The following is a 25,374-nucleotide window of genomic DNA, read 5'->3' as shown; positions in this document are numbered from 1 at the left end:
CTTGTTGAGATGATTGCCAATATTATTACAAGATTACAGAGCATGTTTACAGTAAACAAGATTATGTTGAGCATTTTGAGTTCAATAGCATGTTGAGTACTTGCTAAGTGTTTGTTAATGATGGATTGCTAAATTATGATTTATGAGCATGTTTATAAAGTTGTTGAGAATTCACAATGATAAGATATTTGAAGTTCATTCTACATTAGAGTGCATATGTGAGCATATCATGTTTTAAAATGCATAAATGGCCAAAGTGAGCCTAAGTATTATTTTCAAAGACTCATATCTATTCTAGAAAGTCACCTTCTTGTTGCATTGAGAAATTGTGAGAAGTAATATGCATAAGTTGCATACACAAAGAAATTGCATAAGATATATATGCTATCTATTGTGAGGCAAATAGTATTTTGGAGGCCCGTTAGGACTATGTCCTTTCGGAAGAAAAAGCAAGATCGGTTGAGAACCGGCAATATTGAAAGAAAGAAAGCAAAGCAAGTTCGGTTAAGAACCGGCAATATTGAAAGGAAGAAAACCAAGCAAGATCGGTTAAAAACCGGCAAGAAACGGACACTGCGATCCGATATGAAGTAACGAGGTAGATATTCTTGAGTTACTAGGTTGGAAACTGCCCGCTAGGCTTGGAATCCTGGTCAGGGGGTATGCACGCTAATAGTTCGATACCTGATTCCACAGAGTTTGATAAAAGAACCAATAGAGTGGTTCTACGGGCGAGATGAGTATTAGGCCGGCTAGACGCCGAGCTGAGATAGGTCTATCCACCTTATGGTGAAGTCCTACCTCGCCTGTGATTAAGAAAGCAATCGAGTCAAGAGACTCGAGAGAAAGAAAGCGAGTCATTGTGACTCTAAGAAACCTCCATAAGAAAAAGTATTCTTTTACAAAAGAGTGTATATGTATATTTATCTATACTTTTACTAAAAGCATCATGTTCATTTCTATAGCATGATCAAGTATGATTGCACGAGATTGCATAATGAGTATGATTGTACGAGATTGCATAATGAGTATGATTGCACGAGATTGCATAATGAGTATGATTGCACGAGATGCATAATGAGTATGATTGCACTAGATTGCATGATGAGTATATAAATGCTTTTATAATGAGTATGATTGCATGAGCTTGCATGATGATTATATAATAGCATGAGATTGATTTAAGATTATATGATAGCACAAGATTGCTTATTAAGTTATGTGTTAACATGAGATTTTTACTGAGATGTTAGATAGACTTGAGGTCATGGATAAGTTAAGTATGTGAAAGTATGAGCTTGATGAAGCTAGATAACTGTGAATGCATGCCTATTTGGTGATTTGGTTGCAAGCATTTAGAAACCCTGTTGAGAATGATAAACTGTTGTTGAGTGATTTGAGAATGTTTGATATTAGTATGTGAAACAAATGTTTTCCAAAAGTATATACTGTAGTACTTTACAGGGTTGAGTGGAGTTATACTTAGCTTCGTGCTAACGGGTTTGTTTTCTACTTGTTGTTTGTTAACCCCTTTCAGGTGGGCCCAGATCGTGAGAGAGAATACGAGTTAGACTAGATAGCTTTGTAGTCTAAAACTCTTGATGATGATTTATTTTCCTGAGAATTGTAGTTGACTACCCTATGTTTTCTTCATGGTGCTGGACACCGAGATTTATCCCCTAGCTTGTTTGATATTTAGTAAGACTTTTTATGATTTTAGATGTTATCATCAGCCTGTGCAATCACCGTGAAGGGTGATTGTGGCGGTGACACCTCTACTAAGTTGTTTAGTAAGTTTATTCCGCTGTTTTAGTTAATCTTTAAAGGTTAATTTAGTCTGTTAATTAAGTTTAAGAAAAATGGGGTGTTACAAAAGCCGGTCCGGAGGATTTTTTTTAAAAATAAAATTAATTACTTTATTTGAATTAATTTTTTTTTTAATTTTAATTAATTTTTACAATTTAAAAAAAAAAAATTACCGATTACCTAGAGGCAACCTGTTAATTAAGTTAATTGTGTAAAAATGAGAAGTTAAAGTGTCTATTTGAAACTTTTTTATTTTTATTTTAAGGGGGTAATTGTACTTTTTCTTATAATTGAAGGGTCTATTTGACTCTTATCCCTTATTCTTTATGTTTAGGAAACTTGTTTACTCACTCATTTTTCAAAAAGAAAATTTAAAACTAAAAACTATAACATTATTAAATTGTCATAATTCTAATTCCAAGTGATTTTTTAGACCTTATATATAAAATATTTTTGAATATGTTTTATTGAAATGAAATAAATATAATTTTTATTTTTGAATCTAATATATATAAACTGTTAACATTGGATATCAAACCAAATTTATATTAGATATAACATAACTAAAAAAAATCAAAATCAATAATCTCTTGAGTTCATCTAAATTTACTTTAGATAAGATGAATGTGTTTTTGGACTAATATTTAAAATATTTTTGAATATATTTGTTTCAGTAAAACATATATATAATTTTTATTTCTAAGTATTATATATGTGAAATTTTAATATATGATATCTAGACCAAACTTATGTAATGACTTACTCCGTACGATATAACAATATTAAAAATATACAAATCAATAATTTATTTGAAAAATTTAAAAATTGGTTTGATTTCTAGTTTTAATTTTGATAATGTGGATAATGCTTAACTTAAATTATTTTTATATAAGAAGATGAGAGGGGAAATGATAAAAGATGGTGATAAGTAAAAGAAGATGATATTAAATATAAGGAATAAACGTCAAATAGGTCATCAAGCTACACACGAAACTATAATTAGGTCCCTGAATAACGCAAATCATGCAATTAAACAAAAATTGACATGTTTGCCTCTGTTAATGGATGACATGGCAATTAATGAATTAAAAAAAAATTGAAAAAATTATTTTAATAATTTTAAATTAATGAATTAAAAAAAATTGAAAAAATTATTTTAATAATTTTAAATTAGTATTTTTAAAAAAATCTCCATCCCCCTCCCCGCCCTTCGTCACCAGCATGAAAACAAAGGGCAAGGAGGCAAATAACTGTCACATCAACTATCAACAAGTAAACAAGTCACTTTTGATTAAATTGCATGATTTTGTATTGTTCAGGGACTGAAGGAACCAATTGCAATTTTTTTTTTTAATTCGATAACCCAATTGCAAATTTGTGTGTAATTGAATGACATATTTAACCCTTATTCCTAAATTTAATCATAGTAATCGATAAATGTAAATAAAGATGAGAATGTGATTGGAATGTAGAGATAATAGTAGATATATAATCAAGTGTGTGATAAAGATTGAAAAGTAGAAAAAAAATCTCTAGTTTCCTAGAAATCTAAAAAAGTATTTTTAGTTTTCAAAATGGAAAACTCTGCAAATATTTTTTTATTTTCTTTTCACAAGTTTTCCGAAAAATTGAAAGTATTGTTCAGTTAGTAAACAGGCCACAATGTAAACATGAATTCTGCATAATTCAAGCTTATGATTATAATCTGATAGGCGATAGAATCATACAACACTGTTTTACAACTACACAAGCGGGAAATCCTTTATTACAACAGGTAGGAAAAAGTAGAGAAATATGAACAACATAATAGAACAAGACTTACATGCTTTCCTATTTAGACAGACAGCTTCTCTCTATCATGGGGAGAAGTATAGTCAATATTTGGACCCTGTGGGATGATTCCAAATGGATTGATGGATGGATGACTTCCATAGTAATGCTTCTTAATGTGCTCCATGTTAACTGTACTGCTCATGCCCGGGATCTGGAAAATGTCTTTGGTGTAATTGAATAGATTTGGATATTCGCGTAGCAGCTTCTTATTGCACTTGAAGTGAACAGCGTACACCTGCAGAAACCAAGAACTTCACTTGTATGATACCTCCATCTCAAAGTAAATGTTAGAAAGACTCATTAGATGAACTTGAAGAAAGCAAGTGAAGCTTTATGCATTATTACTTTAATGCATATCAATATGTTTATATCAGTCAATGGGGGTGTTTGGTAAATAGCTATTAGCTGTTAGCTGATTGAGTTAGTGGGTTTGACTAGTTGATAGCATTAGCTGATGGTAGAAAAAGTGTTTGGTAAATTAGCTGTTAGCGGATAGCTGATTACATGCAAAATGACTTTCTCAAAAACCTAATCGAAAAAGCTACTTTGAGCAGCTTTTTGAACTTTAGTATTTTAGAGCAATAAGTTGTTACAAAAAATCTAATTAATCAAACACTCATATTGATTGTTTAACTAAGTCAAACAACTAATAGTGGTCAAATAAGCCAAAATTGGCTGATAGGCTAACTATTTTACCAAAACAGGGTATATGTTTCACTTCTGCAGTGAGGTTTACCATATGTGCACCAATGCCTTGAAGGCTTGAATTACGGGCATATGAGCAGTTTTAAGATGGTAGATTGGTTTTCTTCTGGCATTTTACACAGTATCCATATCAAGCCTCATATAAGTGCTGAATTTCAGTCTATTAAGATGTTTTGCAGATTTCTACAAACAACCAATATATCCATGTGGCCATTTGATTATATATAGGGATGTGTTAGGCTTCCTAAGTAGGCTTGGTGGTGTGAGAAGGCAGAGTTCAAGTGATAAATCTGGTAAAAGCACCAGGTCTGAATGCTTTTGAACTTGATGGAAACAGTAATTCCAACAGGGCGATTTTAGAGTAAACATTATTACCCAACTTGAAAAGGAGATCTGTCAAAAGAATGAATAAGAACTTTCTCTATCATGGGATTTTAAGTCAAGAATGGCTTCCAATTGTAATTAAGCTGTACCAAGTATAGACACTTCACTGTAACAATCAGACTTGCCACAGATTTTGAATTAAATAAAACTATGATTACATTTAACTATACTTTTTCCTGTCATTTTATATGAAGTACATCAGAGCAGATTAGCACAACAAAAAGTTAAAGCTTAGACTTCATGGAACATAAAGCACACATACCTCATCAAACCGAATAAGGGTGACAAACAAGCGGATATCAGCTTCAGTCACTTGATTTCCACACAGATATCTTTGTTTGCTGAGAATGTGCTCACATTTATCTAAAGCTTCATACAGCTTTTGCACTGCCTGCACGAAGATTATAAGAAAAAATTTAAGCAAAATTCATCAATGAAAGCCTTAAACACATGGAACTTTTAGATCTTGGTGCATGTTTCTCTATTTTCTTCACTCTTTTCTTCTTTGGTTTCTCCACATTTTAGGTTCGAAGGTGTGAGAATAGGAGAAAAGAACTGAGAATTACCTCATTGTAAGGCTCTTGCTTCTTAGCAAATCCACATTTGTACACTCCATTGTTTATCCCATCATATATCCACTCATTTAAGCTGTTGATTTGGGACTGTAAATGAGGAGGATAAAGATCCAGGGCTGCATTTTCTGCTATGCCATTGAATTCAGTATTAAACATGCGAATTATCTCCGAGCTCTCATTATTTACAATGGTTTTGAGTTTCTTATCCCAAAGAACCTATTAGAAAGAAAACATAAATCTGTTTTAAGAAAAACAAAAAACTCTGAAACAATTGATGGGTATCAAAGAATAAGGGTCAGTGTGCAGTGTACATACAGGAACTGTGTACTTCCCTGCATAATTAGAACTTGCAAGCTCATAGAGCTCTCTTATACTTTTGGCACCACTCAAAGGATCAGGCTCAGCTCCAGGTTCTTCGGTACTTGAAGAAGGAAAAATCCATCCCATGTGCTCATCAGTGTCCTTTGTCCTCGCCCATATGGGTTTAACAGACTTAACGTAAAGAATAGAAATTGAGCAGCTTGTTAGTGTCAGAATTTGAATCGAATGCATTAAAAATTTAGAGTTTACAATGTCACTTACAGTGAAACTAATAGCTTTTTCAAGCCCTTTGATATTCAAGTATGCAAGGCATCTTGATGCCCAAGGACAGGCATACGACACGTAGAGATGATACCTACCAGCTTCTGCTGGGAAAGTAGCATTGGGGTCTCGTGAAATCAAATTACGGAAAGTGGATGCAGTTCTCTCAAAAGCACCAGTTGTTGACATCTCATCCAGAGCAGAATGTGCCATTCGAAGGGAGCTCTATAAAATGCAGCAAAATCAGACATTTAGTATCCTTTCATCACATTCATTTGACTTCAGCATTAAGGAACAGAAAAGATTATGTTACATAAATATTCTACATTCTAAGCACGGCAATGACTCACATAAAAGAATCTAAATTCAGCATTGGTAACTTGGTATGCCTAATTTGATTGAAAATACTCAAACTTTCGTAATTACAACAGCAGATGTAATCCTTCAACAAATTAGGCATTTGTAATATCTCAAAAATAGTCATGAGCAGTTTGACTTGATCAAATATTAAAAATAGATTCTCGAGAATTAGCAATTGGCTTAGTGGATAACAATCAATCCACTGATTGTTATTGGCAAATTGAATTGTTTTTTTTTTTGGTCAAAAATACTACTTTACACACTAGTTGGTGAAAATTACTTCTCCTGCCAATTGCTATCTTACTCACCTACTTCCCTACTATTCAAAACCTAATTTCCTACACAAATTTTTTTAAAAAAATATATGGATTATTCGTATTATCTAAATAATTATAACATCATTATCAACAACATAATAAAAGTTTAATAATAATTATTTTAAAACATCTATTCTTATGAAATTAATATCTAAAATTAAAAGTATTTTAAGAAGATTTAAATAAATACTTCTAATAAAATATCTGCAAGTCATTTTACATGTTAGTTGGTTACTAAAATTAAACCGCAAAACATCTATACATAGTACAAATAGCTGAATTGCTACAAATGATGAACAACAATAACAACAATAATAATAAAACTGATCTTTCTGCTTCAAACCCCTGATTTGCACCATTAATTTCAGCAATCTGATTGGCCTTTCTCGCCTTTTCCCCCTCTTTATTTCAGCAATCACAACAATTCCGTTTTATTCCCAAAATTTAGAAAACAAATAATTAAGCATACAGAGTGAGAAACAGTTCACATAAGTTGAATCAGAAAACTGATTTACCTTGAAGGGGAAGGGGAAGGGGAGTTGAAGAAGATGACAAGGGTTGGTGAGTTTGATCGGGTTCAATGTGCGTATGATGAGTCTATTAGGTACAGCGAGAAAAGAAGAAACCATGAATACACATTAGTGCTTCAATACAAGATGCCGCCGCTAAAAATTAAGAAATTTAATATTTAAAATAAAACAAAGTAAATTATAGAACGCCACGTAGTTCTAAGAACGTACCTCCCGCGTCATTCCTGACGTCCACAAAAACCAACTCTATCGCCTTCGGTAGTACAAGAGGCTACATACATCTAGTAAAGGTGGCCGAAACCCCCGAGCCCGGGCTTCAGTCAGCACAGCTCGAGACTGGCCCATAATATTCAAGGTTGGTCTCGGGTCTGCGTCGGACCTCTTGTGAGTCAATCTCGGATTAAGTTTAGAATTTTTTTATATTTTTTAAATATATAATTTTTTATAGGAAAAATATATAAATATGTCATTGAACTATTTGAGGGATAACAATTAAGTCATCCAACTCGAATGAGCTCGAAATTCATTCATGAACCTGTAAAAAAATGTAATTAGCATTTTTGCAGTTTTTTGCTGATTGAGATGCCATGTGTATTTTTTATTTTACATTTTATTATTCCTTTCAAAATTATTACTATTATTATTATTATTATTATTATTATTATTATTATTATTATTATTACTATTACTATTACTATTACTATTACTATTACTATTACTATTACTATTACTATTACTATTATTATTATCATCATCATCATCATCATCATCATCATCATCGTCATCGTCATCGTCATCGTCATCGTCGTCGTCGTCACCGTCACCGTCACCGTCACCGTCACCACCACCACCACCACCACCACCACCACCACCACCACCACCACCACCACCACCACCACCACCACCACCACCACCACCACCATCATCATCATCCTAAGCATAAGTATTTGACCAAAAAAAATTAAGATATTTGACCCTCAACTATAACTCAAGAAGTGCAAGTAATTTTCCGACAGCATTCCTCCCACAAAATCCAACGCCGAAATTCTTGTCACGCCGATACATTTTTTGCCGAAAAAAATTCTTTTCCTAATATTTCTTGCCATCCCACCCTATTCCTCTCTCTCTCGTATCTCTTTCTATTTTACTTAATCATCTCCATCTCCGGGGAAGAAGTAGGAGATTGGGCCTGAGAGATTTCTCCAATCGATCTCCCTCTCTCCTCAAGCTCAATCCCCCAGCTTGCGTGCTTGCTTTCTATTTCCGTGAAACCCCCATCAATTTCCATCGTCATTTATTCTTCAAAGAAACCATAAATATAGTAATAAATACAATAATCTATCAAATAATATATATCCTTTAGTATATGTCGTTGCAGAATTGAATTCAATCTGGGATATTATTTCTTCGATTTCAATCCAGAGTTTTAATATAATGCCCCATTTTTATGTTTATGTTGTTGTTTTTAATTTCTGGCAACACATGTATCGACGTGGCAATAATTCCAGCGTCGGATTTCGTGGAAAAAATGTTGCCGGAGAGTTACTTGTGGCCTGAGTTATAGTTGAGGGTCAAATATCTTAGGTTTTTTTTTTAGAGTTAAATGCTTAGTAGGATAATAATAATAACAAACTGTAAAATAAAAAATACACATGACATCCCAATCAGCAAAAATTTAGGTTCATGGATGAATTTGGACCTTCGGTGGCTTAATTGATATCTCCTAGTTCAATGGCCTATTTGTACATTTCCCATTTTTATAAATTGAAGTATTTTGTTTAAAATGAGATTTAAACTCTTAACCTCATAATTATTAATTTAAGTTCTTTTCAATTAAGCTACTTCGACTTCTTGATATATTAATAATAATTTTTATATATATACTAGGCACACACTTTTTCAAAATTAATATTTTTGTTAAAAATAATAATTTAATTATTAATCTCAAAATTAAAAATTAACATGATTTTCTACTAAATTAAAATTTATATAAGACTTAATATTATTTGATAACTTATAAATATTATAAAATGTATTATAGTTTATAAGCTTTATTTGATTTTTAGTCACTAAATTATGTTAGATTGATAAATTAAAAATTTATAAAAGACTTTTAAATTGGGTTTGCTCTTAATATTAAGAAACATTAAGATGCCTACGTATCCTCAATAATTTAGAGCAATCAAAATTCATGTAGTTCTTTATTTTTATAATCATTTAGAAATTAAGATGTCTACGTATCCTCAATAATTTAGAGGAATCAAAGCCCACGTAGTTCTTGGTACATACCTCATTGGATTAGCTCATTTTCATTCTTGATCGGAAGTATCGACGGAGGTTGCACGACAACTAGCAATAGGCGTGGCTTCACATGATGTATCTATGGCTAACCATTCATCTATGTCATCATCTTCAATTAGTGCAAGTTGATCTTGAGTGCATTCTTCGGCAGTGTCCCAATCCTTCTTCATGAAACAAAATTTGATGGAATCTGATGCCAAACTTGATCTTTTATTGTCTAATACTCTCTTGTCGCCACTAAAAGCAGACTCAGATGCAACTGTTGAAGCAGGACATGCAAAAATATCATTTGCAATTTTTGACAAAATAAGAAATTTTGTTTCGTTTCCTTTCCAAAATGTTATTATATGAAAATCATCATTTATTTAAAATTAGAAGACAAATGTGTATCTATTTCAAAAGAATTACCACTACCACAACCCTTTGATCTTTTTAATATTGTTGAAACAATATGGTTATGCCACTTACTCTTACGGACAGCAACGAGATCAACAAATTGTGGTGCATAAATAAAAGAATATCCTTCATATAAAATTTTTAACAAATAAGAACAATCCTCAATATACTTTTGAACACGTTGAACATAATTTGGAAAATGTAAAGAGCTATAATAAAATCTAATAAACCTTTTAATCCATTTATACCCACATTTGAATCAAGAATAGCAGCTAAACCATAAATATAAGGAATATTACTAATACTAGTAACTTACCCGTGCGATGCACAGTCATTAAATATGGCCTATTAGTAATTCAAGATTATCGTCGTATAATAGTAATAAAAAAAATGAAAGCAAATTATAAGTTATAAATTATTCAATAACAAATAGATAAATAAATTACAAATTGTTGAAAATTTCTTTATATACGACATTTTTGGTCGTACAGACAAACTCTCCATTCTCCCCACAAATCAAGACTTTTAACCCCCTCGGACTACTTACTCTTGAAATTGCAACATACATTTGACCATGGTTAAACACGGGTTTTTAAAAAACAAACCAACGTGTGCTAATGTTTGCCCCTGGCTTTTATTGATTGTCATTGCATAAGAAAGCATCAAAGGGAATTGTTTCATCTAAAATTTGAATGGTAGTCTTGGATCTGAAGGTGTTAGTGACATTCGAGGAACTAAAACTTTTATTCCTATATGAGCTCCGCACATAATCTTCGCTTCTATAACCCAATCAGCCAATTTGGTAATAATCAACCGAGTACCATTACAAAGGCCTAATGAATGGTCAATGTTTCTTAACAACTTCACTGGAGAGCCTACCTTTAGTGTAAGACAATGGTTTGGAATACCCGAGCATTTGATTCCATTCAAGAATTCAGGTGTGTGCAAGTCTGACAACATATCCACATTTGAATCGGACTTGTACACTGAATCACAACTCAAATATGTTCTACCTTCGGATTCATTCATTCCATTCATATACTCATTAATGATGTGAACCACATCCAATGTTGGAGCTAAAATAGCACGGTTTTCAAGAACAGATTGATCATAGTTTGCACTACGGTAATTAGGGAACGTAGATTCAACTATTGTAGCAATCGGATCATCCCCACAGTGCAATACATTCTGTTGCGGTATAGATATATCGCAATCAATATCATTTGCTATCCCTACAACACCGTCACCAATCTCAGTTATCCACTTGGCGAAATCTTCTACTTCGTGATAGTCCACATCATCTTGGATGTTACGCAACCGAAGATTTTTTGTTAACCTCAATACTCTACAATTTTTCCATAAGTACGATGAATTGATTGTTGCTCCGATAATATCTTGCCTTGTCCCCTTTGGAATAACTGGAAATATTTGCCTAAAGTCTCCACCAAGTACAACTGTCTTCCCACCGAAGGTCATTTCCAAACTACCAGGATTTTGAAACCTTAGCAAATCTCTCATTGTCTTGTCCAATGCTTCGAAGCAATGTTTGTGCATCATAGGAGCTTCATCCCAAATGATAAGACTGCAACGCACGATTAATACTGCCAATGGACTACCTTGTTTAATGTTGCAAGTGGAGTCCTCATTTATGTTGATAGGTATAGCAAACCTCGAGTGGGCTGTACGTCCACCAGGTAGCAGTAATGATGCTATACCGCTAGATGCAACATTTAGAACAATTTTACCTCTTGATCTTATGCATGAAGAAAGTGCTCGCCATAGAAAAGTCTTACCAGTTCCTCCATAACCATACACAAAAAACAACCCTCCTGCCTTTGCATCAACATCTGCCATAATTGCGTTGTAGATATGTTGCTGCTCGTCTGTTAATTGGCTAACTAATTGTTCATTCTCAAGCCTTTGCGCTTCACGATCATATGAAAGTTCTTCATATATAAGTCTATTAGATGTAAGTCTGGATGCACCATAATCCGGAATAGGCATGTATGGGAAGTCTTTTAGGGTCCTGCCCCACACGGCTAGCAATTGTTCTATCTCATTCAATGCATAGTTCTTTCGTTCTTGTTCGGTCAAGATTAGTTCTGAAAAATACAACGGTATAGTAGTTAAACGGATTACATTATAAAAAACACAATCACACATTATACAATGTATGCTATTGTATTAGATTGATAAAAATTCAAATCTGGATCTTCCGTTAGATGTCTAGTATTAAATTGCGCGTCATCAGCTAAATGATGCCACACCGCTTCCCATACAGTCTCTGGTTTTGCAATTGAGTTGGAAGTCAGGAGTGTAACAAACAATTTTCTCAGAGCATGAGCTGATGCCCATTTACTTGCTTCGTTTACCGCGTCAACATACTCTTTGTCGTCATCTAACAACCCTCTAGCATAACACGTTTCTCTAAAAGAAACATGCGTTTGACCGGCTACTATTTTTAGATCTTCAAAACACGTTGCACCACGCACTATATTCAATAAAGACCGAAGATAATAGATTTCTCCAGTGCCCAGTGGTACGTAGAAGATTCGCCCTATTGCAAAATCCTTTTTCCGTGGATGCCATTGCCTTACGTCTTTCTTCCAAACAAATTTTGTGGGCATCTCAGCATAAGTCAATGATCTTGCCTCTTGGTACTTTTTATTTGTTTCAAACCATTCTAGAAACATGTTGTGCGCTACAGACGAGCGGTTTAAAACGTCGTCCATTGCATCATCATCATCTTCAAACACAACCGTCTGCTGTTCTGGCAAATGGAAGCTCAAACGCTCTACCGCTGGATTCTTATGTTGTATCTCAAATCCAAACAGACGCCATGATGCCTCACATGGTGAAATGTATCTATAGTCGTAATACATATTTATTTCATTCACAACGGTACCATGTTGTTCATCAACATTCGTCTTGTAGAATTCAGCGGTAACCCTATCATGCCCCTTGTTAACGTATTTGAACAAACATTTGATTGAGCGGGATTGATTACACCACTCAACATTAATATGAGCCTTGTACTTTAAGAGAAGGTGCCGATTGTGGGGAACCACATACCTATTATCAAGTTCAATTCCATTCCTATTTATCGTACGGCCATCATCCCGCCGTCGATATACTAGGTAGCCATCTTCATCAAAACTGGAGCTGTTAACAAATTTCTTAGGGAAATACTTGGAACACTTCTCGGCAACCATGCAGGGTGAGTTTTTCCTAGCTGATCCACAGGGGCCGTGAATCATAAATTCTCCTACAACATTGTAATATTCCGGATCTAGATTTTGATTTGGAATCTCTGCCGATATTATGTTGTCAAGGTCATCCACCACATTTGTAGAGTTTTTCTTCTCTAGGAACAATAGGATATGAGCATGTGGTAAACCTCTCTTCTGGAACTCAATTGTATATATCACTGTATTAGAGAAACAAATGTATTGTGTTTAAACATTTAGTTTGCAATGTACGTGAAATTAGAAGGAATAGATTAACAATTAGTTACGTAACTGCTCTCACTGGTCCAAATAGATTGTGTTTTTTACAATCGGTCAACAACGCGTCCAACTTTAGCTTGAATAAGCGGCTTATGATATCGGGCCAATCTTCAGGTCTCAAATTATGTTTCGAAAGGTACCGTTCAATCTCTGCCCACTTGGGATTGCATGTGAATGTAATGAAAAGATTTGGATATCCAATCCACCTGCAGATTGCCATTTTATCCTGGTAATTATGTATCATATAACGTGCACCACCAGTAAAACTTGATGGTAGAATTACCGTACGACCTTGTGCAGCGGGGTTTACTTCACCACGTGACAAGGCATCCGTTAAACAACTATAAGACTCACACCTTAGTCTTTTCTACGGCGTCCTGATATAAAGTAGCTTCCCCGACTCTACCATAGTGTAACCATCCACAAGGAATTGCTGGAACAACCTCCGCGAATACAACAAAGTAGACGTTTCCAATGCTCGTTCATGGAGCCTAAAAGAAAAATACTCCCTTGGACTAATTCTTTGTCTACATTTTGAACCAGACCCTCTTAGTACACTAAAAGGGATATCATCCATATACCCGTCCTCACCGTATGGGAATAGTAATGGGTATTGCAACGGTAAGTACGTTGGGTTTAGCGTGCTGATTCTCTTTAGCTGGCCGCTATTAGTTTCTACCAGAATGTCCCTTTCTCCCATATTTGGCTCAAGATCGCCAACTATCAAAGCCACTACTTCTGATACAGCCGGTAAATTGTATGTTCTCGCATCTTTAATCCGCTTTCCTAGCAATTTCATCCTCACTTCAGCCTGTGGATTATTTTCTAATTCAGCCCTTGCCATCCGAAATGATTTCACCAACACATTGTGCTTGTCCAAATCACCTTGTATGTCTTTAACTATTTCAGTGTGTATGTTATTATCTTCACCATCAGGCCTAAAAGATGTTTTGAACTTATATTAAGAAAAATGAAAATTGCAACTTAAACTTTAAAAATGAATCCTTTAGTGTAGTGAATAAACCATAAAAATAGTCGTACTGTACAGCTTGTATTCGATTAGCTATCTCATTTTGTGTGTCGTAGATATACAACTGTGCAAAATGTGGACGATGTCCTTCTTGCGGTAGAAGACTACCAATTAAATGGTAATTTTGGCCAGATAGCCTGAATATAGGTGGGTCGTTTACAGTATTCACCTTTTTATCAACACGGCTGCCCATTGATGTAAAGCAAAACATGTTGTTATAGGAACGTATGTGCCGGAGAAAATGCTTGCTTTTTTCATCAACGCCGAAAAGCAATTGTTGTATACCATTTGGAGGGGTTGAAGGTTGTGGCAAACTAATCTTTCCTTGGGTACAACACGGTGAATACTTTGGAGTCCCTCTAACAACAGCCTTGTTCATCCTTTCTTCAAACCAAAAAAGAGCCCCACAATGTTCACAACTGTAACTTGGATCTCCAATATCCATATATTCAACTGATGTGCAAGAGGAATTCTTGTAAGTGCAAATGATAACTATGACACACACTATTATAATTATAGTTGAAGGTAACTTACCAGGTTGTTGTATCAGTCTATTTTCATCATTACTGGTAGTGTCGACATTTTCGAAATCACATAATAGGTCCCTTACAGTTGTATTATGATGATTTAGGACTCCTTCATATTCCTTTTGCAAGTTACTACTACAGCTGCTATGCGATATAATGTATGTAGTGACTATTTAAATAACAAAAAATATTCATATTAGCGACAACATCATAGCAAATGAACAATATTAAAATTCTTAATATTTGTAATACTATTTAAAATACTCTGTACATATGATTAATAAAATACTTACTTACCATTAGTAAGATTCTCGAAAGGTTGACGGAAAGATGTATTCCCCTTTTTCGTTCCAACTGTTAACATATTTTTAAATAACTAATGTGTCACCAAACCATGTTAACTATTGATCTACTTTAAAGTTGTATTTCATTTCATATTAGTGTAATACATGACATCCTTTGATGGGTTACATTACCTTGAGTTACGACACATATTGGTGTATGCTTTGTTTGAGTGGCAGCATTGGATGAGTATAGTGCTCTTCTTTTACTATTACTGCTTGATTCTATCTGGTCTATCTCATTGTTCTCATCTTGGGCACAATGATATTCATTTCCAAAAGAAGGGTACACAAAAAAATAAAAATCTGTATAAATAAAAGTTTTTAAAGTAACATGTACATATTTGTATAATTAGTAGTGTGACACGTACAAATATAAATTCAACACAAATACAATATCAATCATTACATTTAACTTTAGAAAATATATGTATTTGTGACATTTAACTATAAATATTGCAGTCTTATTCACTCATTCAGTAGCAAATAAGACGAATAATAAAAATTTAGTAGCAAATAACATAGTGTTCAAATTAATAGGAAGGGAATACTGTTGGTGAGAGTATTCATATATGTAAGATTGGGTCCAGTACTACCACTCATGATATTACGCATTGAGCTGATCTTATGGGCCTGATCATTTGATTTGTGTGCACCACTTCCGCCAAGTGGAAATGTTTGTTGAGTAGTTGCTACTATTAAGTGTTTTGAGCATACATAATGAACAATATAAAAATTGTTAAGATTTGTTTAAAAAAAATTCAATAATAATTTGTTACGATTAATAAACTATTTACTTACCGTTAGTAAGATCCGCGAACGGTTGACGGGTAGATGTATCCCATTCTTTCATTCCAACTGTGAATATATTTTTTTTTAAAAAAAAGAATGTGTCACCAAACCATTTTAACTACTGATAGACATAACATAACGTCTTATTTCATTTCATATATCACTTAAATACATTACATCTATTGATTATCAATGTGTTAAACAATTTAATATCAGATAGACATAAATTGACATAACTTTTATTTAACAAATACTCTAAATATATAATAATTTAAAATATATAATTGTTACATTACCTTGAGTTGCGTCAGTGATTGGTGTATGCATTGAATGTGTATCTGGATTGGATGAGTACAATGTTCGCTTTAATTTAGCATTACTGTTTGATTCAATCTGGTCTAGCTCAGTGTTCTCATCTATAGTACAATGATAATCATTTGCAAAATAAGAATAAAAAAATCTCTCAGTTTATAAAATTTTTAAGTAAGTTGTCGATATGTATCACTCAAATAAATTCATACACAAATACAATATCAATCATCAGTCATCAATCATCAATCATCAATCATCAATCATTATTACATTTAATAGTAAAATAACATCTTATTTCACTTCATATATCACTTAAATACATTACATCCATTGATTATTAGTGTGTTAAATAATTTAATATTAAACAGACATAAATTGACATAACTTTTATTTAACAAATACTCTAAATATATAATAATTTAAAATATACATATTATATTTTAAATTATATATATATATATATATATATATATATATATATATATATATATATTACAAAATATTTATTATGTTAGATAAATATATACACGTTGGCGTTTTGTCTTCTCCCATCTCCATCGCATCTCCGACATCTCTAAACAATCTCGGAGATGAAATCCTTTATTAATAGTTATCTTCTCCGACACATTTATGAGTCGGAGATGTCCGATTTGAAGCTATATCGCGCACCAATCTGTAATCCATTTCCCGGATTTTGAATACCGATCGTTATTCATTTCATTTTTTAGTTCCGCGCTTGCGTGATCCTAGTTGTTTGAAGCTACCTTCACTTTTTTTGTTTCTTTATTTTGACTGCAATTTCGCGATACACACATCTACAATTCCTAAAGTGTATGTATCTACAAGTTAGAAGACATGCATGTCAGATCTGAGTACAGATCTGGGTGTTTGGAGTGCTATGTTCTCCTTAGAACGCATACGGAGTGAAGTGTGGAAGATCTACGAAAAGGTAAGTGTGGTTTTGGGTTTTTTTATTTGGTTTTTATAAGTTATCTGCAAGTTAAGTGTTGGTCTTGGTCTTGAAAGTTAATCTTTCTGTTGTTGATGAAATAATTTCTTAATCCTTTTACATGTATTAACCGTTATGATTTTCCAGGAAATGGACAGAAAAGCAATGAAGATTAAGGTCATTTAGCAGGGTGGTAAAAAAAGCAGGTATTGTTGAATAAAAAAACTCTAACAAATAATGTGTTAATACCTGGTAATGGTCTGGTTTGTTTACGTTTGCCCCCGATAATTGTTGATGTCAAAATTTTCCTCATTTTGCTGTTAGGATTAGGGGTGTTCAATCGGTTAACCGTTCGGTTAACCGAACCGAATTAACCGAATTTTTTTTTCTTTAACCGTTAACCGAACCGAAATTTGCTCTACCGAATTCACCGAACCGAAATTTTTTTCGGTTAACCGATTAACCGAACTTTTTAAAGCTAAAATTTAAAATTTTAAAAATAACACCTAAACTAACAAATCCAATTAAAATAAAATACATATCATAATAAATTCATAACAAAATATAAAAAACATGAATTATAAACTCCAAACATCCATAACTTCAAATTAGTATATATATATATATATATATATATATATATATATATATATATATATATATATATATATATATATATATATATTAAAAACTTCGGTTAACCGTTCGGTTAACCGACCTTTTGAACCGAATTAACCGTTAACTGAAGTTTTAAAATTCTTTTAACCATTAACCGAACCGAAAAAGTTCGGTTTGAAAACGGTTAACCGAACTTTATCGGTTTGGTCGGTTTACCGAAAATTATCCGAAGTTTGCATACCCCTAGTTAGGATAGTTGTAGATCCATATATCTGTTCTAGATGGTGATTAGTTTTTAATAGTCCCTGTTGTATATATAACCTTGATTATAGCATTAATTACTTAGATATGCACTGTCTTTTCAGTTTCATACACGTGAACTCTCTGTTCAACTTATTTTAGGGTAAACAAAATGTGTCCCTGAGTTTAATTTCTCGTATCTGTATATTTCCACTGCAGTTTTTTCATAGATTTTAACTAAAATCATTTTAAAGGTTCGTGCAGATGATGATAGTTGAATTCTGATGCGCTTTGATTTTTAAATAGTCAGTAAGACATGTTGTAATTGTGTTATAAAGGCATTTACAATACAAATTACTCTAAATTAGTTTTCTTGTAATTTGAGTACATTTTTAGTGTTTTTAATTTTTCTGAGTGTTTTTTTTTTTACACTTAAAAGTGTGCTAGTCAATTCTACATATAATATGAAAAACTTTTATGGTCAGAGTTAGTTTATAGTGTTATTTCAATATATTGAGCGTTATGTTAGGCGTTCTAGATATATTAATTTTCATCGCAAGTAGTTTATATGCATTTGGACATTCAAATTGTGTATCCTGCAAATTTGTGTATTATATTTTTTAGAAAAGACAGTAGTAAAAATTCTAGAAACATAGTATAACAATTGTCTAAAAGCAATAAAGAACATATATAAGCCATTGTCCCAAAACTTCAATAATTTCTTAACATGCTGCATTTGGTACTTGTTAATCTGTCATTTCCTGCTTTATGTCTGCTAACTTGTACATTGTCCTAGTTGAAGCACCTGCAATTGTTAGTAAAAAAAAAAAATAGCAAAACAGTAGTTGAACAGTGATAGAAACAACATACATAGAGTGAATTCCATTTTTGGTCCTACTGTTATAGGGGCGTTTCCAATTTCAGTCCACTTTATTTTTTTTTTTTGCCACTTTACAACCACTGTTATTGAATGTGTTCCACTTTTAGTCCACCGTTAATATTTCCGTCAATAGGCCGTATAATCAAAGGGTATTTTCATCTTTTTATGTTTTTCACTTCTCTTTTAATCCAGGCGCTTCGTCCTCCTCCTCCGATATTCGAAGATGGCTCTTCGAACAACGAGAATGGGAAGCCAAAGCTACATCGTTTCGTTCGTTCCAACATGGGTCGGCGAGGTTTCTTAGGTTTTAGGTTTAATGTTCTCATTTTTTTAGTCAAACATAGTCTTGGATGAGAAGAAAGGTCAAAATACCCCTAGATTACACGGCCTCTTGATGGAAATACTAACGGTGGGACTAAAAGTGGAACACATTCAATAATAGTGGTTATAAAGTGGCAAAAAAAATTAAGGTGGACTAAAATTGGAAACGCCCCTATAACAGTAGGACCAAAAATGGAATTCACTCACATACATAACACATACATACCACATTACTCAAAAACACCACTAATTTGTTAACAGGCTGTATATAATATTTGTAAACGTAGCCTGGAAATAAAAACAATGTTCGTACATGCATTCACCAAGGTCCAAAATTCAAGTTCAAATATGCTTAAATGATTGTTTTTCTTGTTGGTTAGAAACAGTTTGAATCTAGGGTAGTTTCTTTTTCTTAATATTGGCGACTCTTCCCTTTTTCACCGGCTGAGTTGAAGAAAATTGGTCCAGTAGACTTCTTTTGGTCAAAGGACTGATTTCCTGCTCTCCTTCTATGTTTACTGGCAGTAAGGGTGCATTAGGAGAGTTAACTTCATCATTTGCCGATGCATCCTGATAGGATATTAAAAAAAAGTTTAGGAATAGGAGTAGTAGCTCATCTAGGTATTAAATTGTAGTTGTATAAGATTACATTATCTGCGTCGAAATTTGCATAGTTTTCAATCATTTTTGAAATAAGGTCTGTCTCTTGATCTGCACCTAATTTTGAGCAATATGTAGCCACAATATTCACATCATTGTAAATTTTCATGACAGAAAAACCAAAGCCATAATTCTGCTTCTTTTCCTTATTGATTGTAATCTTGAAAACCATTGTCTTTCCAATCATTCCTTCCACTTCTGTAGGAACACCAATACCTTCCTAAAGAACAGAAAAAATGTAGAAAAATTAGCAGTATGTTAGGTCTAAGTATCAATAGAAAAAATGTAGAAAAATATTTATATTCTTTACATGTTTGTAATTTGACAGCAAACTATCTGCTGTGATGCCAATAAGTTCTGAACACTCCCTATCCCATAGCAGGAAAGGAGCGTCAGTTGTTGCATCTGCGACCCTAACAACGACCCTGTATCTGACTGCACCATTTTGCCATGTCCGATGGCACGTACTACAATATAGTTTTCCATTGGATGTAGTTAGCTTCCTATTACATTCACTGTCTTTACATGAAATGTAGTACCATTCACCACGACCTTCAATTCTAGAAATCATGGCAGGAACAAAGAAATCTCCACCCTGCTACCATATTTGCATAGTGCTAAATAAGTTTACTTATAATTAATAATTAATAATAAGATTAGAAGTATATAAATAAATAAATAAATAAATATGTAAATAGTAAAAAAAAAATTACCTCTGTCTGCTTATACAAATCTAAAATTGTAGTCATGATAACAGAGTCATATATAAAGTCTTGTATATTAGTTGTTTGTGAAACAATAGAGGTAGTACTTATACTCCTAACAGGAGTGCGTTCCTTTTGTAACATATTAGTGAATAACATGTTTTTTTTTTACAACAGATATGGGCATAACTGATAGTATTAACTTGTACATAAATAATACGGAGTACATGTTTTTCATACTTGGTCTTAAATTCTGTAATTTCTGGACAACTGTGATTAAACCACAGTTTAGTTGCATCATAGGAGCTTGTAATTCTCACCTCGCCTTAAATGAACATAGATTTGTATTAGAATTTAAATTAAAATAAAATAACAACAGTTTATGTGAACAAACTTACCATTGACAATTTTAGACATACACAGTTGTAACAAGACAATTAGGGGCTCTTCTTGGGTTGTATTAAAATATGGGATCATTGCTTCCACATGATCATCCCAGATTGTGCACTTTAGTTGCCTGTCCCTAATAGGTTGAGATTGAACATTAATTACAAAATAATAATACTTTAATAGAGAAATTATAATTGAATTAGGAATTTGTATTAGTCAATAGCAGTGGTATGATTTTAGGTTAGTACTTACTCTGTGTCCTCTTTAAAAAATCCATAAGACGGGATTGTTTACCGGCAATTAGCTTTTCCACCGGTGAATGAATCTAAACAACACGGCCTATTATATCTAGTTTATCATAGAAAAACATTGAATTAATGTATGAAACCAAACATTGAATAATAAAAATTTTAAAATTAACAAAAAAAAAATTGATAATACAAAAGAAGGATATACCAAATAATTCCTTGTCATTCAGATCTGTTGCATCCATCAATGACTCAAAAGACTTTAATCGAAACATGATATAAGGAAAGTTGTTGCTTTTACATTCCTTAACTGTGGTAGTGTAATTGAACTTTATAAGGTATTTGTGGGTGGATGTTTTGTAGGTGTAGTAGTTGGTCACCAATTGTTATGCCATGGAACCGTGTTCACCATGGATGGTGAACACGGTCCCATACGACGATGTTTTATTAGTGTGGGAGTAACGGTGCCCGTAAGTGGCACCGTTATCTCCCACTAATCACGTTTTTTTTTTTAAAATTAAACGCGCGACTATAGCTTTCCATTTTCCCACTCCCGGTTTCACTTCTTCTTCACGCAACCTTCTTCCACCATTCTCTCTACTCTCTGCTCTCTGCTCTCTCTGCATCTTCGCAATCGCGATTTCCTCCGATCATTCTCGAAGTCTCTGTTCAACACTCATTCTCTCAACTCTCGAACTCCATTTCCCTATTCTCGCATTCCTCGAACAACACTTCGCGTCCTCCGTCGTTATCAAAAGAGACAGTCTCTCCATCGCTCATTCTCAAAAGTTGCTTCACTTATCTTACAGGTATTATGTACCTGATGTGTTTATAATTTAGGGTTTTTTTATTCTGTACAGATTTTGAAATTTATAAATGGGGTTTTGAATGTATATCTGTAACATTATGTATATGTAGATTAACCATTATGAATATGGAACTCTGTGATTGATTTTTAGTTTGTGAATATATGGTTTTAAGATTATGTATGTATAGTTATAACATTATGGAATTGATTCTTAGATTGTTTCTGTAACACCCCGTGTTACGACCCCTAAAACCAATTAATTATATGACCAAGGGCCCAAGAGAAAGAATAAATTACAATAATTAATTAGGGAAAAGGCCCACCATAGTCCGTAGGCCCTCATCTCTAAACCCAACCCCTAGTCCTAAAAGGATTAGATCCTAAATAAGACCCTTAGATATATAAATAGGGAACCTAGAAGGCACCTAGAATCCCCACCACAATAATCTCTCACCACCCAAAGAGCTCCAAGAATTCCCTTAGAAGAAATCAAGAAAGCAAGAAAGCTTAAAGAAAGACCCTTCATAGCCAAGGAATTAATTGAGGCTAAGAGGTAACCCATGTCTCAACAAAACCTATTTTCATAGCTATGATTCCCCTCTTAGGATTTTCCCATATTATTGTGTATTGATGATTTGTGATATTATTATTGATGATCGGTGGGATGATTCCATGGGTGATCTTGATGATGAGAGGTTCTTGATAATTATGGTGTTCTTGATGATTATATGACGTTCTTGATGATTATATGGTGTACTTGATGTTATTAATGATTATATGATGTTCTTGATATTTATATGATATTCCTACCGAATCTTGATTTTAGAAGATGAATTGTGTTCTTGTTGATTTAAAAATAATTAGAACCCTAGGTTATATAGTGGAATTCGTATGGTATTATTCTTGGTATATTGGGTGGGAATTCGCATGATTGGGTGCTGATTATGTTTAGAAAAGCATGATAGGTTATGTGCCGTTTGTTTCTTGATTTTGATCCGTTAATTGTCTACGTGTGTTATCAATTGCGTTTGAAAGTGTCTAAGCATGGTTTCGGGTTCCACAAAGGTTCCCGGGGCGTTTTTGGTGAAAAAGAGTCAGTGGGGGGTAGGTGGGGTAGTGGACCCGCCACCTACCCGCGGCCAAAATGGGCAGCTCCAGCAGCGGGCAGCCGGCGGGTGAACCCTCACCCACCGGCTACCCGCTGGAAAGTACCCCACCTTGGGATTTTGGCTTCCCCGTTTGATGTCCCCCGACCCCCGTGGTGTCCCAACGGACTCCGTCTATCGTGCCTATGTCTAGTTTGATATTTCGGGTACCGTTCGTAGGTTGTATGAGTCTTATATATTGCATGTTAGTTGAATTGGTATCCCGTTGACCTAGGTGAAAGAAGTATGAACCCCTTAGGATTATTCTTAGTATGTGAAGGATCATGCATAGGTTTTGTTGTACGTTTTCTCCCCCTCCCAATGTGTTAATGTGGGTTGTATGTGCTTGCTATGTGTTATGTGTGCATGTTACCCCGATGTGGTTGAGATCAATCGGGCTATACGGGCAGTCGGATGGGCTGAGAACCATACCGGCTGTTAACCAGGCTGGTAGAGACTGGTCAGGTATATAAATATTACATAGGACTGAGGTCCACTATACGGGCAGTTGAATGGGTTGAGAACCATCCCAACTGTTAACGAGGCTGGTAGAGACCGGTCAGGTATATAAATATTATATAGGACAGAGGTCCACTATACGGGCAGTTGAATGGGTTGAGAACCATCCCAACTGTTAACCAGGCTGGTAAAGACCGGTCAGGTATATAAATATTATATAGAGTTGCGGTTCATCGGTCGGTTGCGATCGACCCCTCCGTATTGTGAGACGGGGCAGGGTGCTGCGGGGCCGTGTCAGAGCTATATGCGCTGACCCTCATGTATGGGCATGTGATTGGTCCTGTGGCGCCAACAAAGTGTGTTATATGATGAGATAAGAAGGATTGATGTTGTGACTGTTATGGAAACGTGACCATAGGATTCTTGCTAGTAAACTATACATGTTTAATTGTGATTATTGGTTGTGTTTATCTATAACTGTGCCCTATGTCGAGAATCGTATATACTTGGTTATGACTGTAGATTGTGTGTACCCCTATTTGTCGAGTCGGTTCCCTGATTTGAAAGCTAGAGTCTCTTAGGATATATCTTCATGCTTCGAAATGACTTTTCGTATATCTATGTATATATATATGTATTGTATTTCAACGCGTTAGAGTGGGTTACTAGCATCTCTCGCTGAACAGATATATTTGGCTTTCAGGCACAGAAGAATAAGTCACTGGAGCGCGCTAGATCTTGGAGCGTAGAAGTAGATAGTTTCCCTTTCGGCCTGCGTGCCATGTTATGCATTTACTTTATTAAGGATATTAGTTAGTTGGCCTGTGCACCTGAGTTCTCTAGCTCAGGCTTGGCATAGCACCCCGTACTCTTTATGTTACGTTTTTGGGAATTAATGAGATTTCACCTTTATTTTATAAGTTTTAAATGTCCTAAAAATCTAGGGTGTTACAGTTGGTATCAGAGCCTAAGTTGACCCTAGGATAAGACTCTTAAGACCGGACTTTAAGACATTAAGCTTGAACTCTAGATATTTAGGAACATAGGATCCAAGAATCTTAGGACGCGCGGTGAGATTGTGAAACCTACACATAACCTCTCCTCCCTTACCTGAAGAAAACTTCCCCCCGCTTATCACGTCAAAGAGGGACACCAAGCCCCAATTTAATATTCTTATAAACATTGACACAGGAAGACGACAGCATGACACCCAACAGAAGACAATCAAGGACTCCAGAACCCGCCGCACACGACCCCCTAACCCAAACACTACAACAACTAACACAAGTCGCCCAAGCACTAAGCGACGTGGCTCTCCGCAACAACAGGCCCCCACCACCTCCATCGAACGCAAACGCAGACTTCGCCCGACAAGTCTCTAACCATCGACCACCCACGTTCTCAGGAGAAGAGGATCCCGTAATCCTGGAGGAATGGATCCGAACGCTCGACAAAATTCTCGGGTTAGTATAATGCCCAGAAGAACGCCGCGTGGAGATAGCCTCGTTCTACTTCGGACACGAGGCCGACCTTTGGTGGATCCACGAGGGTCCCACTTACCAACAAGAACCGGGGTTCAACTAGGAACACCTCAAAACGCGACTACGAGAGCGATTCTATCCAACACACGTAATAGCATCCATGTACGAAGAGTT

The 25,374-nt window shown here is 34.5% G+C and overlaps 3 protein-coding genes across 3 annotated transcripts; all 3 read right to left on the bottom strand.

The window, feature by feature from the left end:
• Positions 1–3,481: 3,481 nt before the first annotated feature.
• LOC109147412 (glutathionyl-hydroquinone reductase YqjG-like) lies at positions 3,482–7,237 on the bottom strand. Its single transcript, XM_019295063.1, has 6 exons — positions 7,078–7,237; positions 5,886–6,110; positions 5,619–5,795; positions 5,295–5,519; positions 4,991–5,119; positions 3,482–3,874 (listed from the first exon to the last, which is right to left on the bottom strand). Exons 1-6 carry the CDS (start codon positions 7,189–7,191, stop codon positions 3,641–3,643), a joined length of 1,104 nt encoding a protein of 367 aa, XP_019150608.1. The 5' UTR covers positions 7,192–7,237; the 3' UTR covers positions 3,482–3,640.
• Positions 7,238–10,470: 3,233 nt separating this feature from the next.
• On the bottom strand, positions 10,471–11,793 carry LOC109147334 (ATP-dependent DNA helicase pif1-like). The gene has a single exon (XM_019294997.1). It carries the CDS (start codon positions 11,791–11,793, stop codon positions 10,471–10,473), a length of 1,323 nt encoding a protein of 440 aa, XP_019150542.1.
• A 158-nt stretch (positions 11,794–11,951) lies between these two features.
• LOC109147333 lies at positions 11,952–13,515 on the bottom strand. The gene is made up of 2 exons (XM_019294995.1): positions 13,344–13,515; positions 11,952–13,216 (listed from the first exon to the last, which is right to left on the bottom strand). The coding sequence occupies exons 1-2, from the start codon at positions 13,513–13,515 to the stop codon at positions 11,952–11,954; spliced, it is 1,437 nt and encodes a 478-aa protein (XP_019150540.1).
• Between the last annotated feature and the right edge of the window lie 11,859 nt (positions 13,516–25,374).

This window comes from Ipomoea nil, unplaced genomic scaffold, assembly GCF_001879475.1.
Source record: "Ipomoea nil cultivar Tokyo-kokei standard unplaced genomic scaffold, Asagao_1.1 scaffold1993, whole genome shotgun sequence".
Classification (NCBI taxonomy): domain Eukaryota; kingdom Viridiplantae; phylum Streptophyta; class Magnoliopsida; order Solanales; family Convolvulaceae; genus Ipomoea; species Ipomoea nil.
This window is presented reverse-complemented; position numbering and strand designations above follow the sequence as displayed.

What these genes read in the sequence shown, in the direction of transcription:
- LOC109147412 (XM_019295063.1), bottom strand. Translation starts at nt 7,191, where the DNA reads ATGGTTTCTTCTTTTCTCGCTGTACCTAATAGACTCATCATACGCACA. An exon ending in CAGGGAAGTACACAGTTCCT is followed by an intron (nt 5,520 to 5,618) that starts GTATGTACACTG and finishes TCTTTCTAATAG; the next exon opens with GTTCTTTGGGATAAGAAACT. An exon ending in CCCTTATTCGGTTTGATGAG is followed by an intron (nt 3,875 to 4,990) that starts GTATGTGTGCTT and finishes TGGTTTCTGCAG; the next exon opens with GTGTACGCTGTTCACTTCAA.
- LOC109147334 (XM_019294997.1), bottom strand. Translation starts at nt 11,793, where the DNA reads ATGCCTATTCCGGATTATGGTGCATCCAGACTTACATCTAATAGACTT.
- LOC109147333 (XM_019294995.1), bottom strand. Translation starts at nt 13,515, where the DNA reads ATGGCAATCTGCAGGTGGATTGGATATCCAAATCTTTTCATTACATTC. An exon ending in GGACGCGTTGTTGACCGATT is followed by an intron (nt 13,217 to 13,343) that starts GTAAAAAACACA and finishes TCTCTAATACAG; the next exon opens with TGATATATACAATTGAGTTC.